The sequence below is a fragment of the Cimex lectularius genome, unplaced genomic scaffold, assembly GCF_000648675.2.
Source record: "Cimex lectularius strain Harlan isolate CLEC.00 unplaced genomic scaffold, Clec_2.1 scaffold35, whole genome shotgun sequence".
Taxonomy (NCBI): domain Eukaryota; kingdom Metazoa; phylum Arthropoda; class Insecta; order Hemiptera; family Cimicidae; genus Cimex; species Cimex lectularius.
The window spans coordinates 1,786,174-1,805,645 of record NW_019392746.1 but is presented as its reverse complement, the minus strand read 5'-3'; the positions used below and the strand labels follow the sequence as shown (position 1 = coordinate 1,805,645).

Sequence of the window (19,472 nt, the reverse complement as noted above, 5' to 3'; positions counted from 1 at the left end):
GTCAAATATATTTATTTTTATTGTTTATTTCAAGGTGCCGTTGGAGGGGACAATGATGACGCCGATGACAAAGAGAAGGAGGAGGAGGCCGAACGAGAACGGCAGGAAGCCATCCGGGAGGCGGAGGAAAGGAGAAAAGAAAAACACAGGAAGATGGAAGAGGAAAGAGAAAAAATGAGACAAGAAATAAGAGACAAGGTAGGAATTTAAAGTAGAATCAACAACAAATACAATAATTATAGTATTTACGCCATGATTTCCTGCTAAATGTGTCATTGTTCCAAGGTAGGATGTACAATACGTAAGGACGTTTCTCAATTTTTATTTACTAAATAGACTAACATGGTCAGGAAGGTTATTAACATTTTTAATGTCAAAAACGTATGCAAAGGCCAAATTGATCCATTATTTTTCTAATTTGTTGTAAACTCTTTTATAATAAGCAACTAACAAGTAGTAAGTAAACAAAAGTCTAAAACAAAAAATATCTTACTTTAATTAACTTCTTAACTTCTCGGCTTAAAAATGATTAACACGATTGGCACAATTTGCGTATATTTTTCATTCTCCGTTCTTCAGAAATCATTGTCTCTCACTTGAATGAATTATTTTATTGTTTAAGAATTTACAAATTCATAACGATACAGAAGAATTATAACATTACATTAACAATTAATTTACATTTCAAAAATAAAAGTTTAGCTAAAATCATAACAAGATATAAAATCACTTAGAATACGTAATAAATATATTTTTTTAAATAGTCTATCGCATTTTGCGTTGAGCGTGGAAAGATTTCTAAAAACGAACAGAATGCCGGAGTTAATACTAATCAAATTTGAAAAGTAAATTTTTTTTCGTGTGCTGGTTGCTAATAAAACTAATCAAAATCATAATAATTTACTTCGGTTTAGTCCCCTGGTTACAAATATATACATTTGTTCTACGTTGTCTTCTATTGAAAGCAAGCTGATTTCCTGGTCTGAACTTGGTTCGGTAAAGTATCTCAACTTACCAGGAAACATGTTTATATACAGCCTTTTTGGTTTAAAAAAAAACCTTTCTTTCTTTCTCTTTGAAAGTAGTTGTCGTTCAAGACTTATGGTAAATTTTTTTATATAATTCCGAACAGTAGAAGGGGTTTAAAAAAGTTTGAATATCGCAAAATCGAATAAAAATTCGCCAGAGCGTCTTGTTTAGCGGTTTGCAAACTTTTTCACCATTCCACTGATCAGTATAGTACGAAATGTTCATCATTAGAAGTAAGGCTTCTTCTTTCTGGAAAAATGAGAAACAATTTTTTTCTGGAAGCGAAACTGAGATAAGGTAACAAACAAAGATAAAATAACACATTTTCTATACTTACGTCAATTTTAATATTCAAAAATATTATGTCTATTAAAAAAGTAACAACTAATGACTATCTTCAATTGAATTCAAATTTGGAAAAACGGAACAATTTCCTTCCAAATAAATTTCCATTCTAGCGTTAATTAAGGTCAAACCCTTCTTCCATGGAGATATATTCACTGTGTAATGAGGTAATAACACTAGGATGTTTTTCACAAATTAAGTCGACGTACATCTTCAAAAAGCTGAGGGACTGCCAAAGCTAGTTAAACTTTTTCCTTTTTATCTCTGGTTCTAGGAGATCTGGTTTTGTGCAATTTGGTGCAGTAGATAAGCTTCTAAACCCGCGTAAAATAGATCTGTGGAGAAGTTTCAAAATTAAAACGATTTTTGTGATTTTCGAAAAAAACTCTTGAGAGGCAAAGATCGTTTTTACGTAAAAATATGTGTTGGAATGAGAACGAATATCAACTTTCACAGGTTTATCAAGTTTTAATATTAAGTGATATTGTATTTCAATCGTGTTTATCCATTAAGTGAATTATTTATCGAATGAGCAATTTACGAATTGTCATTTCAAACTGCTCTTGTAATTCTCAGCCCGTATCCAATTTTAAAGCTATTCTTAACCGTTCTGAACAAGTAAGGTTTAATCCGTAGCTGACTTCCGGTTGAAGACTTATGAATATTTACCGTGGGAGAGGTGGATCGGTGAGAGGCAGCTCTGATAAATATTTATGAAAAGGGTTTCAAAGTAATTGGTGTCTGGTAAATCGAGGAAGCTCACTGTATTGCCCCCTCGCTCCGCCACTTTATTGATATCCGTTTCCTTCCTACTTCCAAAATGTGGTTCTTGTTAATTTTTGAATATACTCTCTTGTATCGATTCGTCTTTTCTTTTTTTTCCACACAGGAAAACCTTTTATTATATATAAAAGGTTTTATTATATATAAACACAACTACGATTAAACCGTAATTAATATATATTTTCAACGTTTTTACAATTGTGTGATAACCGATTTGCTCAGCTTTTACATGAAATATTTTTGACGGTTTATTCAATTATAAATATAACCACATAATAAAGCCTAGCCTAAAACGAGAATTGTATTAGTAAAAATCTCCTCTAAGGGCGTATGCGATAAAATCTTACGGTTTGCGACGGAATGAAATATAAGATGGCCCTAATCGTACAGGTTTTCTGTTTTTTAATGTACACTTTTTAACTTTTAATTACATTTTTTCAAATTCATTTTGATGTACTAATTTTAACTTTTATCTTCTCTCATCCCTGATGATGATGTAAGACTATTGGATTTGTGTGGTATTATTAAAATTATAAAACTTGTTTTGTAACAAATTTTCCTCAGCAGATAAAGATAATTGAAACCGATTATTTGGAAATCGTGAGATGCGGTCTGGTGTGACGTAGGTTTATAAAATATTTTCTTTATCGTACCAACGTTTCGATCTTTATTGAGATCATCTTCAGGACCTGGGATTTATAAACATTGTTTAAATAATACAAATACATGTAAGATGTGAAAAAACGTATTTACACAACGATAGAAATTTTAGACTCAAAGTATTTGTACTCATTCAAAGTGTTCTGTGTAAACGTATCATTCATTACTGTGCGTCGCGTTGAGAGTGCCAGGGAGATATTAATATTTTTTGTTTATGTACGTTGGATTTTGAAGGAGTGGGGAAAAAAATAGGGATAGAAATCCATTTTTTAGTTTAAATTCATTTTTTCACTTCTTACATATATTTGTATAATTTAAACAATGTTTATAAATCCTCGGCCTAGAAGATGATCTCAATAAAGATCGAAACGTTGGTACGATAAAGAAAATGTTTTTCTGAAACCTACAGCACACCAGACCGCATTCCACGATCTCCAAATAATCATTAATTAACGTCCACTATATACCACACATAAATAAAAACGCTTAACCTTTAATGATTTCTGTCTTATAGTTGTTGGCTGTTTTCAGGCATCAATGGTATGTTAGAAAGCTAAAGCAAAGCAAGCTTAAAAAGCACTGAAAATTTTCAACTTTGTTTATTAAAGTGGAAGATTATAAAAAATACATAGCCTGGCAACATTTGAATTATTGTACTGTATTATTGTAATTATGTATTGAATTATTATTGATGTGTAAGTGGGAACAAGAGAAGAATTCGTTGCGTTACATACTTGGGACTGTGAATCAGAATATGTTTGATGGCTGTTAGTGGAGAGGGTTTTTTGGAACCCTGGATGAGAAGGTTTTTTTTCTTATTTAAGGGTTGATCATTAGCATTCTGCGTGGCCTATTCTCAGTCTGTTTAACATCACTTCTTCTCTATCCTAAAATTTGGTATTCCTTTTAAATAGATTTTACAGGACACGCTATAATACTAAAAAAATTTTTTTTAATTTTATCCTAAACTATCTAAGATTTTCACTTTAGCTTATATACATACTCATTTACAACCCATCAAAAATTAATCTATATTTTAAATAGGGCTTTAAAGGTTTTTGGGTTGTCCCATGTGGAATGATTTTTTATTACAACCCTTTAAGTAGTAGTACTTGTTCAGTTACCATGAACATTTTTATAGCTTGTTGTAAACAGTAGATAACTTAAAAAGGGAGATTACGGTCGTGAGGTCATCGATCTTAATGGAACTTTTAGATATTACGTGGAAAAATATTAGACTTTTACTCTTGCTAATTAGTCCGAGGACACGAAACAATATATTTTAAGTAATTAAAATATTTGTGTAAAACATTGCTTTCTGCCTTTGTTGTATCCGTATTTCAAGCTTATTATCTATCAATTGATAGATTTTTAACATAGATAAGAAATTATTTTGCAAATTCATATTAAATGAGAATAGGTATATAAAATGATTATTCGGAAATCGTGAGATGCGGTCTGGCATGACGTAGGTTTCAGAAAAACATTTTCTTTATCGTGCCAACGTTTCGATCTTTATTGAGGTCATCTTCAGGGTTCAAAGTGTTTGTGTTTCGTGTAGATGTGTCATTTGCTGTTTTATGTTTATATACGTTGGATTTTGAAGGGGTGGGGAAGGAAGTCGGTAAAGAAAAGCCATTTTTGTATAAGGCGTCGGGTTCTTTGAGGTGAAAAGAGCCGACGATGGGTAAAAAGAATGTTGGTATTGGTTCGGCCAGATTATCCTTTCAGGATTATATAGACGGGGATAATTAGGGAAAGTAAAGCTAAATTGTTGAAAAATTAGACTAAGTAGAAATGTTTGAAGTGTGAAATGTGATGAATGTTTTATATGGTTTGTGTGATGTGATGATGATTTTTGTTATCGATATTGAATTTGATGAATATATTGCCGTTGCTGCGACTCAGTTTACATGTGTCTGTTCTGTAATTGATGCTGTGTTTATTTCTGTTGGTGTAAACCATTTCTAAAAAGTTACGTTTATGCTTGTTTTGTTCTGTGTGTAATATATTTGGATTGTTAAAGTTGAAATTGTGTTAGTGTTATCAAAAGTGGGTAGCGAGTACTGTAGGATTTTGCTTGGGTTTTTTTGCGATCATAGATATGTTGCTTTACTCTCTTGTGTAGATATTGGTATGTAAGACCGATGTAAGTTGCCGGACAGTTTAAACAATTGATTTTGTAGATTACGTCAGATTTATTTGTTATTGGTGTGGGATCTTTAATTTTGGAAAAAGTGTGTGAATTGTTTTCTAGTTTTTGAAATCTATATTAAATTATCGGAAGAGAAATATGTGTTTAATTTATGTCAGGCCCTTGGATGATATTTGGATAACCGAGTTGTCGTGGTAAAAATCATATCATCCAGATTTGGTGTAGTATTATTAGTAATAGTGGATGGTGTTAATGTTGAGTTGTAGTTGTTGATTATGTGTTTAGGGTAGTGATTGTTATGGAGGATCTGTTTGTATGTCTGTATGTTCTTGTAGTGAACGGATTCATGGCTTAGGGTAATAATTCTGTGAAGTAACCCTTTGGCCGGGTTTATTATTGAACGAAGAGGATGGTGAGATGTAAAGTTGAGATAGCGATCTGTGTTTCTTGGTTTTTGATACTAATCTGAGATTAATGTGCTATCTGGTTGTTTTATTACGAGTGTATCTAAAAATGGTATTGTTTTGTTGTTTTCGATTTCATTTGTAAATTGTAGGCCTGGGTGAAAGCTATTAAATGTATCTACTGTAAATGATATATAAAAATTTGATGATTTGAATTTGATATATAAAATGTTGCAAAAACCGAGAGACTCTTCCAGGAAAGTACGCAAATTTTGTGTGTTCCACTACAAAATTCATAACTCCTCTGATTCTATACAATATCGACGGTATTGGATTGTTGGGAAGCTTTTTCTTTATTCTTTCAGGTTATACTAACAACTTAAACATCAAATCAACAAAAACTCCCTGAACATTTGACTTTTTACATTCGGATCTGATTTTAACATATAGGTCAAGTTTGCGACAAGTGTAGGTTTTATGTGTCTAAACATCAGGACAGTTTCTCGCAGATCAGTCGAGTTGTTTCAAAATTAACTACAATTTTTGTGATATCAACAAAAACAGTGATATTTGGAAAAATAAATTTTATAGATATATTTTATATAGTTTTTCTTATTTTCCTAAAATTATTTCTTTAAGAGAGACAGCGTTATTTCATGCGTATTAAAAAAATTAATCCTCTTTGCTGTTTGCGCAGCTCGGTCCCAACAAAATGTTATTCTATGTATTTCATACGATGCGGATTTGCTGCCAGATTGATTCTTCTCGTGTTTCTGCAAAGCAAGTTTAAAAAATTGTTTTTGTGAACAAAAAACAAAACTGTTATTAATCTTCTACAATCTTAACTTGAAAATCTAATGAATAAAATTTTTTGGGGAAAATCAAAAGCAATGCTGTAATATTTAGTCCAATTTTTCAAAACCCACAAAAATTGTAATAATAATGAATCGAGTTCGCTCTTATCAAGGTAACGTCACATGGTTTAGAACCTTATAATATGCAAGTAACGGCATAACATAACATAAATAAATTAGAATGGGATGTTGAAAATAACACAATTACGTATTTTTTAATGGATTTCGCCCTTATTGTTCTCCCTTATAATAACTGTTGTAATAGTGTTTAATTTGGAAAATCAGAAAAGTTAGAAATTATGATGTAGAACACCAGAAATAGGTAAGAAAAAATTTCCTCCTACGAATCTAGCTCAAAAATAGATATTTTTCTTAAACAATGAAAATTTTCCTGCTTCACTAGAAGTATATCTTGGTTTCGGTTGGAAATCGGTGATACTACGTTCTGGCTAAATTAGCTATCTATTTAAATAACAATATATGTTTTCTTTCCAAATAATTTACTTTCTAATTTATTTGTATGAGTTCAAACTGGATCATTCTGCTGGCAAAGAATCATCGGTCAGGTTTTTGGTGAAAGGAGGCCTAATGAATGAGGTATTCTATCTGTATTATGAAAGTTTTCTTCCGGATACACGGCCTATGAAAACCAACGAAGCGGAAGGCCTTTAACATCAATGGATGGTTAACATCCCAAGGAAGGTTAGCCAAAAATCCACATAAACCTGGCAGAGAGCTTACTGAAAATATTGAATGACAATTAGACACTTGAAATTAATTAGAAAATTTTATATAGTTTGATTTATCGGTCTCTCGTATGGTGATTCAACAGCAGATAAAAAATCAAGAGGTTGTGTTTCTGTGCGTACATGAATAATAGAGGGTATTCAGTTATCGACCAACTTTGATTATAATCTGATTTGGGATGTTATTGGATGTGTGGTCCTTCAATGAATCATACACTGCATCATACAGTTGCCAAGCTTTCGGCTCTATATTTGGCCTAAGCTTGGCAACTGTGTAATACAGCGTATGATTCATTGAAGGACCACATACCCAATAACATCCCAAACCAGATTATGAAAAATAAAGTCACATATTTACGTAAAATAACACGAGGAAATGTCGATCGTGTATTTTTGTTGGTTAGCTTTCGATCAGCCAAGTGATAATCCAAATAGATAAATTACTCAAAATTAATAACGACTGGCCGGTTTGTGACTGTGTTCAAGCATTTTTCTCTTATAGGGCGGAAAGATTCGACAATGTACAGCCAAGAAATCGATCAGAAGCATCAATAATTGATGAAAAGTAGCCGGCACGGGCGAATACAGGTTATGCCACGAACATTTCACAGAAACTTAACTATGAATTCCTAGTAACTTCCTCTTTTTTCTCTGATCTGTTCAGTAATGACGTATTTTTTGTAGGAGAAATGTTTGATATTGAATCAGAAATTAGTTGATTCATTTTACTTCTCTTTTTGTTGTATCATAATTCTTGGTAATAATTTGCATTATTTAAATTTAATAACCATTTAATAATTAAATACTTTGAATTAAATCAATTTTAATTTTCAGTTATTTTTACATTTACTTCCTGTTTTCTACAAATAAGGACATTTCATGTATGACAATCCAGTATTTTATTTTTTCTCTAATGAAAACGACGTTAAACTTAATCTTTTAAAAAAGGTAACGTAGTATACATAGATTGCAATTTCAGATAATGTAAAAAACCTATTTGGATATCCCTTGAAGATTTCAAAAAAAAAAAGTCATTCAACTTAAATTTGCACTTTAACAAAACATACGGTAAAAAAGATAATTTTTCGAACTTTCAACGTTTTTCTTTTGATGGAACAAAGCTGGCAACTTCCAAGCCGTAAAGTTAAGTTGAAAACCAAAATCCGTAGCTTTGACTTTAAGGTAATTTAGCCGTCTATGGCAGAAGTTGGATGAAAAGGAAAAGTTTCGGGCCGCCTTTTCCAAACGCCTTTTGACCCCGCCTATTATGTTCTAATTAATTGTTCTCCGTCGTAAAAGAACCCATGTGAGCTGAAGACGATGCCTTTCATTGTTTGTTTACCGACAAGGTGTGATGTCGGCATTTAAGATTTTTACTCGCGTCTCTTAAGCAAAAACCAAAAGTCACTTTAGCATAACACGGAGTAAACATTATTATACAAGAATATATTTATTGAAACTCTCTCGGACTTTTACCACCGCTAATTTCGTAGTCCATCTTCAGTGGTACGTCAGGGATATAAGCAGCAATCGGATTCGGCACTGAACACAGAAAAAATATCGAGTCTAACCACCTCAAACCGATCGGTAAAGACCAAACTACTATAATTAATTTATAAAAATTATATACAAGCTTGTGTTTATTAAGCAAAGAAAAATTGTCAAATTCAGTCGTTAATTTTTCACAATTGAAATATCGAGGCGAGTAGGATTTTCTTTTAATGGACACCATCATATGATGATTCGGGTAAGCGAGAGTGATCAATGGTCCTTCATCCATCACCGTTGTCAATCCACGGTGGTACGAGGCCGGGCTTTTCATAGTGCTGATCTTCTCAAGACTCGGTCCTAATTTATTCCTTGTATTTTGAAACGGAGATTTAATCCACGGAAAAGGCCATTTTCGAATGATAGAACCATTAATATTAGGTTGTCCGGAAAATAATGCAGGATTTTGGTATTAAACAAAAAAAAAGAAACTAGTTACTTTAAAGCAATGTTCTTTAATCAAAATAATTTCCCATNAATGAGTAATCCTGTAAACGTAAACAGAATATTTTATATAGATTTTTTTTAATGAAAACTTAAAATCCTGCATTATTTTCCGGACAACCCGATAAGATTAAAGTTCCTATCGAAAAAATTAGTTTATACATATATAAAGAGTGTCCCCTATCTAGACATTTTAAATACATAAAAAGTAATCTTCCTTCAACTGAGTCTTGCAAGCTAGTGTCCCCTAAACCGTGAAGTTCCTTAACGTAGCTTGCACTGTGCAACCAATCTGTTTTTGTTTTATGTTTGCTAGTGTCTTACAATTGCTTTATTAAGGATTTTTTGAAAACAGTGGTACATTAATTTTGGGCAACAATCTAAAATTTTGTTAAATGTTTCACTTTTTTTCGACAAAAAAACATATATCTACATTCCTGGCTTTTTTAGCATTCGCAGTACAATTTGTTTTTTTCATTTTTCCTATACAAAATGAAAAAAGTATTATTTAAATATGATAAATAATTTTGAAAAGAGTGTACTGTGTCCTTTGCCGCCCTCTTTACGCCATGGAGCGTTACACATGGATTCCTCTTGAGGAGGAAATTAAACGATTTTTTTCCTTTGAAACGTAATTTTTTGACGTAGAATATATTAACGGACGAGTCTTCATACATCTCAAGAAAGGGTTAATCAAGGCGAGGTACACCTAAATACTTGATTTACAATTATTACAAAAAATATTTAAAGCACTGTGTTGTGATTAGTGACCGTTAATCGATATTTATTTAGAAATCGTGAGATGCGGTCTGGTGTGATGTAGGTTTCAGAAAAACATTTTCTTTATCGTGCCNGGCCCTGAAGATGATCTCAATAAAGATCGAAACGTTGGCACGATAAAGAAAATGTTTTTCTGAAACCTACATCACACCAGATCGCATCTCACGATTTCTAAATAAATTTAAAGCACTTCTAAAGCTTGGGATTTGATGGAACCAGTTTCATCACGGGCAAAAGAGGTTTCAGTTCAGTTAAGAACTATTTTAAATTTTCGTCTGAAAAACGGTTGCCACCCCCTTAGTACATTAGAACAGATTAAAACAAACGAATGTTCACATTACGCGGCGCGCGAGGATGCTAAGCCTTCGTGACGGAGAGTCGTTGCGTGGAACGCGTTTTGACGCCGTTTTTGCAAAAAGTCTGAATTACTAAGGCCACAGAAATAAATATTGTAGCGATTACCTTTAAATGATTACTATTTAAAAGTATCATAAATTCAGTTGTTCTGTAGATTGGAGTTATGTACAGACAATTTAATTTTTAAAATGGTTCGCAAAGAATGCGAGTTGTGTTTTCACGATTGTTGCTGATTAACAAAAATAATATATCTTGTGTTTATTAAGCAAAGAACAATTGACGACTTTAGTGGTTACTTTTTCACAATTGAAATACCGAGGCGAGTAGGATTTTCTTTTAATGGACACCATCAATATGATGATTCGGGTAATAAAGAGTGATCGATGGTCCTTCATCCATCACCGTAGCCACGGTGGGACGAGGCCGTGCTTTGCATAGCGCTGATCTTCTCTAGACTCGCTCCTAATTTATTCCTTGTACCTTCAAACGGAGATTTAATCCACGGAAAAAGCCCTTATTGAATGATAGAATTTAAAAAAATTAAAGTGTTCTTTCTATCGAACGGTTTTTTTAAGTAGATTGAGAGGGTCCCCTATATAGAGGTGTTAAATTCATAAAAAATTAATATTCCTGCAACTGTGTCCTGTAGGCAACGTTATCCCCTAAACAGAGACCCTTAAAGTAGCGTGCACTGTGCAGTGAATATGTTTTTGTTTTATATTTGCTAGTGTCTTACAATTGCTTTTTTAAGGATTTTTTGAAAACCCCATTAATTTTGGGCACCAACCTAAAATTTTGTAAAATGTTAAAATGTTTCACCTTTTTTTTTTTTTTAAACAAACAAGAACGATTTTTCTATATTCTTGGGTTTGAAAAAAACTCACAATTGGTTGTTCGTTTTTGCTGTGGAGAATGAAACAAAAAACAATTGTTTCAATATGATAAATAATTTTGAAGCAAGTGTACCGAATTTGACTAACTAACTTTTCATGAGAAGCGTGTTTCTCGTCGAGCTCGTTACGCCATGCACCGTTAGACGGTGATTCCTCTTAAGTAGGAAATTAATCGATTTTTTCCTCTGAAAGGTAGTTTTTTGACGACAAAAGACAAGTCTTCACACAGCGTAAGAAATGGTAATCAAGGCAAGGGACACCAGAATACGTGATTCACAATTATCAAAAAAATATTTAAAGCACTTCTAAATCTCGGCATTTGATGGAACCAGTTTCATTTTGTGCAAAAGAGGTTTTAATTTAATTAAGAACTATTTTAAATTTTCGTCTGAAAAACGGTCGTTACCCTTCAATGCATTAGAATGGATTAAAATGAAGGCAGCGATCACATTTCACGGCGCGCGAGGATGCTAAACCTTCATGACGGACTGTCGTTGCGGGAACGCATTTTGGCGCCGTTTTTGTTAAAAAATCTGAATTATTATGAATATTCTAGCGATAGTTATTTAAAATTATCATAAGTACAGTTGCTCTGTAGATTTGAGTTACATACTGACCATTTAGTTTTTTCCAATGGTTGGCAAAGAATGCTAGTTATGAATTTTCACAATTGTGGTTAATTAATAAAAATGATATAAAAGCTTGTGTTTATTAAGCAAAGAAACATTATTAACTTCGGTCGTTAATTTTTCACAATTGAAATATCGATACGAGCAGGATTTTCTTTAAAGAACACTATCAATATGGTGATTCGGGCAAGCGAGAGTGATCGATGGTCCTTCATCCATCACCGTTGTCGATCGACAATGATACGAGGCCGGGCTTTTCATAGCGCTGATCTTCTCAAGACTGTCCTAATTTATTCCTTCTACCTTTAAACGGAGATTTAATCCACGCTAAAGCCCCGGTGTAATTTTACGAAAGGCCGTTATAACACCTGGTCCAGGGAGAGAGCCATTTCGGAAGATAAAACCATTAAACAGATTAAAGCGTTCGTTCCTATCGTCAGACCGGTAGGTTTTTCTCTCCGCTTGAATAGGACGCCGGGTACAGAAAAGGATTCTAACGTAGCACTCTGAAAAATTGTTGTTGAATGAATCAATATCACTTCGCTCAGTTTCAAAGGCTCGACAAGCCTCTGAGGCCGCCGATCGTACACAAAAACTACCCAAAACATAAAAATTAAAATGTATCCGTAAAAAGAATTGTTTGACGCTTTAAAATTCTTTATAATGTACGAGAAACAATTTTTCTCTCCAGCTTTATTATTGTTATAAATTACACAATTATTTTGAAATGTTTATATTCAGCATAATGCATGTAATATTTCTGGTATGCTGCATAATGTTAATATATAGTTATTCAATTCAATTTAGATATTCAATTGGTATTATTTACACTGGTCGAAGGTCGTGAACAATAATCACGGCTTATCGTACGAGAGGTTAATACTGAATCGAGTTAGGCCGGGTATTTGCCCCCCCGTAGTAAGGCGATAATCCTGCGATTAATACACAGCCGTATCGTCATTGTAATGAGAATCACGAAGTCGGCGGAAGTCCAACCACTAATCTGAAAATCCGGATTATTTTTAATGTTATTAAAATTTAAAGGGGAAGAAGCCCAATTACGAAAATTCAACAAAGACGTATATCCAAAGTTGTAAACTGCAAAAATTATATAGTCCAAGGGTCACTAATACCTTAGGAAATTACATTTAACCAGCCAGTTCCCAAGCATCTGTATAGTACATATTTAATGTTTTTTGGTTTGGTGATGGTCATCTTCGCAATCTAACGCGCCTGTACGTTTCATAAAACCATCATCATTTTCCATTTATTAGGTATATGGCTTACTGCGAAATTTCTTTTACCTCCTGGGCTCTTTTTTTTATTTACCAAAAATTGATAAAAGTGAGTTTATAAAAGTTATATTTTTGATATGTATCGACACATAATTACAATAATTAATTTTTTGCCAGTATATTAATTTTGTAACCAAAATACTGAGGTAAATGCAAAAACCTTAAAGTTACTTTGGGAATGGCAACCACGAATTTCAACTTCTTTATTAATAATAAGATTATTTTCGTGAAATGGTGTATATATTTTTTTATGGTTCATCAGGATTCTCCTTAATGAAGTATCAGTTCTTTCAGACGATAAGTTTCAGATGATAAGTAAACTTCAAGTTACATCCAAATTTTTTTAATTTTCACCTGATGATGAACAAAAGACTGACGAAGAAAATGTTGATATACACAAGATGGATTTATATAACCTTCTATATTCACATTTAGGCGTGACGTAAATGCCATTTGCGGAACGAACACGCAGACCAAATCTGAAATATACGTCACCGGTCCATATAATTACATACACTATGACAGAGTCTTCAGTAGTGTCCGTTGAATCGGTGAAGGCAACATATTTGACTCTCGGTGAATCTTCAGGGGCAAGGACAGCTTATTTTCTCAAATTTTTCAGGCTCTTCTGCATCCAACATTTTTTTCCTCAAAATTTTGCTGGCAAAGGAAATTTTTTTACAAAATTATTAAATTTAGCTTTGACCACTTTCGGAAAAGCGAGTAAAATGAATATTACCAGGTCTTTTTGTAGGTACTTTATTTCTTTTTTTCTCTTCGAACTCATTTTGTATTTCTTACGGTTATTGAAAAAATTATAACAAACGTAATTTATAATAAAAATAATAAAATCGATATAAAAACTATGAACATTTATCAAAATGTATTAAAATATTTACAATATGAAAATAAAAGTTTATATAAAATTACAAATATACAAATCAATTTAATTCATTCTGATTGTAACGCATTTAGTATAAATTTAAATTTATACTTAAAAAAAACGCTTCAAGGCCATGTGTATACGATTGTCCTTTTGTCTTTAGTGCATAAATTACGAAATTTTTCGGTGGCTTCTTGGTTCAAAATAATGGATTCCCGGAAACATCAGTTTTGCCTATTTGAAAACTGTTTTACACAACACACCTCGAAAAAAAAAATTACATTCAAAGGTCATTGTCGAATTTGTCGCCTGAATTACAACTATTTCAGTTTTATACCTCTACTGAAAAATCACATTTACACACGTAAAGGATTTTTTTAAATTTTTTTTAAATTTTAAATTTTAAAAATTTTTAAATTTAAATTTTTTTTAATGTTATTAATCTATTTTGATAGTTATTTAAAGAACCTTTAAGCAGATGTTTTCAAAGCGATGTCTCTAAGGAATTTTAAAAATAAGGTACAGTTTATGAGAAAAAATGTTACAACTTAGAAAAAATGGGCAATTTTTCCTCAAAAATTCAAATTCTTATCAACTTACAACTATCAACTGATAGCTACTCTTCGTTATACATTTCTAAACACGCAATTGAGTAAAATTTATTAAATATAATTGGAAAAAAGTGTACCAATGTGAAGTTTTTCGAAACAGCTTACCGGAAGGCCTTGCTATTGAAACATTACACCGAAAATACGCAGCAACATTGTTTTGTTAAGTTTCAACGTTCACATTTCACGGCGCGCAAGGATGCTAAACCTTCAAGACGGAGAGTCGTTGCGTTGATCGCTTTTTGAAGCCTTTTTTCAAAACGCCTGATTTAAAATCGTCGCAGAAATGACTATTATAGCGATGAAAATAGTATTGCTAAAATAAATAAAACATTGAGAAGAAGGAACACCAAAATGATCAGAAACGACCAAACTAAATCTTTGGCAACCAGCAGACCCCATGATGAAATATCCCAATTTTTTACATAATTATTATTACCTGGATCATCATTTAAAATTATCATAAATACAGATTCTATGTAGTTTGGAATTATGTACTGACCATTTAGTTTTTTAAAAGGTTGATAAAGAATGCGAGTCGTGAGTTTTCACAATTGGTGTTAACTAATAAAAGCTTGTGATTGTTAAGCAAAGAACAATTGCCAACATGTTAGAAAATATTGACAATTTGTTTTTTTTTTCAAAGCTCTAATTCTTATTAACTTACAACTACTTACCATATTCAGATTGCTTTAACTCTTCGGCATACATTCTTTAACACGCATGCAATACCTGAGTCAAATTTATTAAATATTATTGGAAAAATGTGAACCATTGTGAAGTTTTTCAAAACAGTTTGTCGTGAAGCCTGGCTATTGAAAACTTACACCGAAAATACGTTGCTAAATTTTTTCATAAATATTATATAAATGTTTAATATTTATTTTATTATATTGTTGAAATGTAGACTAAATTTTAATAGAATATCGTGTTTTCAAAATACATTTCTGTTTATCCTTCTTCCCAATAGAGAAATCAATGCTTGGATAGCATAGCCGCCTCCTACGTAGATGCCAATCTATTTATTACAATAAATGTTCACTTTTGCTACTAACTAGCTGCATTAAAATTCTTTTTAAAGATAAACAAACAGAGTTAGATGAAATCGTTTGAAAACTCGTTTAGACTGCCATGGGAATTAGAGGATAATACGATTGCCCTTCGCACGCGAACCAATGATTCGTGTGAAGTTTTGTCGAAATTGTATCGACAATGTTTTAATAAAACTCAACTAACTGTGATAGTATCGTTACGTAAAATACTTATTGAACCAGGTGCAGTCGGCCACAAATGTTCCTTTATTTAATTATGACTGCCAGACGCGACACAGGTCTCCTTCGATACTTTATAAATCTAACAGACACACTAACGATTGCGAAACGAATCTGAGACCAAGGGAGCTCTTATTGGGAGAACGAAATTATCGATAATGACCAAATTTCGGATTCAAAACTCTGCAGACAACGTGGAAAATTCTCACAATATCCCTAACTGGCAAAGTATTGTATAATATTTAATTCTGTTCAGGATTATAAGCAGGGTGAGGCATCAACACTGAATTTAGCGAATGCCAAAATACGTCTGACATGCCAACCCTACGAGGCGGAATAAAATCATTGGTGACGACTAAATTTCAGTTCAACGCCCGCAGTCAACAGGGAAAAATTTTACGCTTTCCGTAATTGACAAAGTATTCTGTAATAGCATAAATAATATTGCTTGTCAATATTACACGATGGGATTTTCTCGATTTTATTGTTTTCCTAGAATAACAAATATTTTTTGTTCGTGTTTTAAGCGGCGGAGACAGCGCGCCCGTTCTGACAGTCTTTCTATATTCGGTTTTGTTTGTGTAGGGGAAGGTAAGGTTCGCGAATTTATTAAACCAGACAGCTTTTTCCCAAACATTTATTTGAACAAAATTCCGCTTTTTAAATGTACACAACCACAACAATTAACTGAATTAATCTAACAAGTCAGCCCCAATCTAAATCTGGGATGAGTCTATTAACAATTAGCTCCCGTCTGAGTCTGCGGTACCCTTCAACTTTCTTATTTATCTGACAACTGAGTAATTATTGCAGGTTTAGGTATCCCTGGTTTGTGAGAAACGTCACGTCGCTCCCGTGCTATGACCCTCAGACCAACTCTGCTTAATTATTGAGGAGTTATATTTCCCAGATTGGTGAGGGACCTCACGTTGTTCCCGTCCGATTCACTGCCTTTTTTGTGTGGTCGTTTTAAACTAATTTTTATTGTTCTTATTTTAACAAATACACCTTATTCTAAGACGGGACCGGTTGAATATCGTCTTTTTAAAATTGTAACACAATTCAGGCATTATTTCCTCTTCTCCCCAAAAAAACTTTTCCATTTGAAATTTTCTGTTAGTTTGTACACACGAGAACAGGTCGCCAGAACTCCTAAAAAATATACAGATACCCGAATGACTTGATATTATTAAAATAAGACCGTTTCCATAATGATATTAGTGTATGAGCCTCGTTTAAAGAAATTGATTTTTCAAAAATAGTTTTAAAAAATTAATTTTTTTTTACGAGGGTTCGCAACAGCAAAGGTTATATCAACCCTCGAGGTGCCGGTGTTTTTGAAAAAAAGCCCATTTGTAAGTCTGTCGAGTTCGAATGCAGGGCCGCTGGATTCGAACCCGGGACCTTTACGCCTAAACCGTTGCGGCCACCGACGCCCCCTATAAATAAATAAAATGAAACACAAAAGTATACCTGCTTGCTATCTCATCCTGTTCGTGACACTCCTGAGACCGGTATTGACAAGAGAATTGAACTTGAGATCGACGAAAAAATCGTATCCATCCGTCCCTGCTACGTTTCAAACCTAACAATCCACAATGACCACCAAATCCCATTTGTAATTGACATTATTAAAAATCCAATATACAAACATCAACAAAACTTTAACCCTACATACCATCCACTTGTTCAGAAGCTTTCTTGTCCCAACATTCCTGGAAATCCCACTCGTCGTTTGAACCGGTTGTGGCCGAGATTGATTGACTCAAAATGAGGGTGTGTCGTTGTTGTGTGACTTTTCCTACATTGTATAACATGCTTAATTGTCACTTTGTCTGTTGTCTCGTTTGCTTCTTGTGACTACAAATCCCAGTTTAAAAAAATCATAATAAATACATTTTTACAAAATACATGTTTTAAACCGCCTTTCAGTTAAAAACTGAGAAAAGTAAAACAAAACTATCACAAATATAAAAAAAAAGTAATATTGAAAATTACCGTAGTAATACTTTGAAAGAACGTTTTTATCCAATTAATTAAAAGTCCGGGTTGCCGGCAATTGGAAAATCTTTTTGCCAAAAGAGGCTTTGTGTTAAACGATAATGGGAATGGCGGTACCTTGGTCCCCATCGGGAAAGTACTTAGGAGTTGGGCTTAATAGCAAATTGAACTTTACCACGCACGTCAATTTGATAATTGCAACTGGGGGAAAAAAGCCGTCAAAACCATGCAACCTCTATTAAACGGAAAGTCGATTTGGACCAGATTCACTGTATTAAGTTGTACTATCGATTATCGCGTGGTATTCATCGTGTGTCAGTACCTACAATTACTTGAAAATAGCGGAAAATAATTCTCGCTTGTATTGTACCACGCTATTTAATAAACACAAATTGATAATTCGCATGTTAAAAGCGTTGTTGATTTAAAAACAAAGTTAACTACCAAAAATCTATGAAATCCAGCCGTTCAAAACCTGTAGTAAATGTTATCTTTGAATGTTTTTAATTTTTGTAATTAAAAATTGAATGTAAAAGGAGATTTCAGCGTGGAACAAAGAAACCACAGGCTAGCGCTACTTTAGAACCGCCATTTTCGAGATTACAGAGTCCATTACTCCCGAAATTTAAATCAAACAATTTAACAATGAAAAAGTTTCTACCCGGCGTAAAGTAGAAGCCCACTTACTTCGAATTAACATTAATCCCCCCGACAAGTGGAACAGGCAGAAGCTGCACACTACACGCCCTTCCCCCTAAGTTTCGGAACGGTGCAAAGTTTAAAATGAAGCTTTCTGCAGACGACATAGGAGGACGAGTTCGGAGCCTAGTTTTACCAGAGAGTGCTCGTGGGGAAAAAAATAAACTTTTCACCGCCTCTCGCTACCGCCTACTACGATAGGTAATATTTTCATTAAAAAAAGGGCAGAACATGTTTGTTGGTCATACCACCCACCGACACACTTTTCAAGAATTTCACATTCCCTTTGCTTAAATTTGTTTACTGGGCAGGAACCACCAAAAGTCATAATTGCCCCACATCTTATCGTGATTGTTGCAATAATTGTTTTCTAGTTATATTATTTAAATGATTATAAGGGACCGTGGTGGCCGAATGGTTAAGGTATCCGACTTATTTGCCATACAAGGGGTTCTAGGTCCGAATTCCGGCAAAGGCCGCGTTTTAATTAATTAAAATATAAAAAATGTATTGTTAAATAGTTTGATCCCTCGACAGCGAAACCCAAATGGTAATTAGACATTAAGCCCCCTGTATGGCAAGAGTTACTAATTTAATTTATTAATGTTAAGTTGAAGTTTTAAAAATTAATGAAATTTTATTCTTTGCCCTGAACTCACAACACTGTGAGTGGTAATAAGGACGTCGTATTCGTTTTAACCAGAATCAAAGATCATTCAATATTATTTAGTTAATTATTTACAAATTGATTAAAAACAGAACTCCTGAAGTTTTCTATTTAAAAGTATCCGATCTCTATTAAAACTTACCAAAGTAGTAAGAAATTTTATCTTGGGGAAATTATTTGTAGCTTGATATTTTCCGATCCTCCTAGACCTTGGGCATTTTTTGTACTGGTTCGCTCTTTTGTACATTTTTCATTTTCAAAGGTCATACTAGAAGGAAGTATAAAATAAAATTATCAATCAGACCAACTACTGAATATGGTAAAATACCGAAACGTCTCTGGCAGACAAAACTAGGCGGGGTAAGCAGAAAATAATCGAAAACTACCAAACTACAGGTTCAAATACAACTACTATCTCTTT

The 19,472-nt window shown here is 33.2% G+C and overlaps 1 protein-coding gene across 7 annotated transcripts in view; it reads left to right on the top strand.

Moving 5' to 3' along the window:
- Nucleotides 1-19,472, top strand: part of LOC106669290 (complexin-like) — a 340,082-nt gene that overhangs the window by 298,806 nt on the left and 21,804 nt on the right. For all 7 annotated transcript variants that reach the window (XR_001340913.2, XM_024227159.1, XM_024227161.1 and 4 more), the window contains one exon: nucleotides 35-198. Coding sequence is in view for 6 of the 7 variants with exons in the window: in XM_024227159.1 (XP_024082927.1) it covers nucleotides 35-198 (164 nt within the window). In the remaining variant the exon portion in view is untranslated. The remainder of the gene's footprint in view (nucleotides 1-34; nucleotides 199-19,472) is intronic.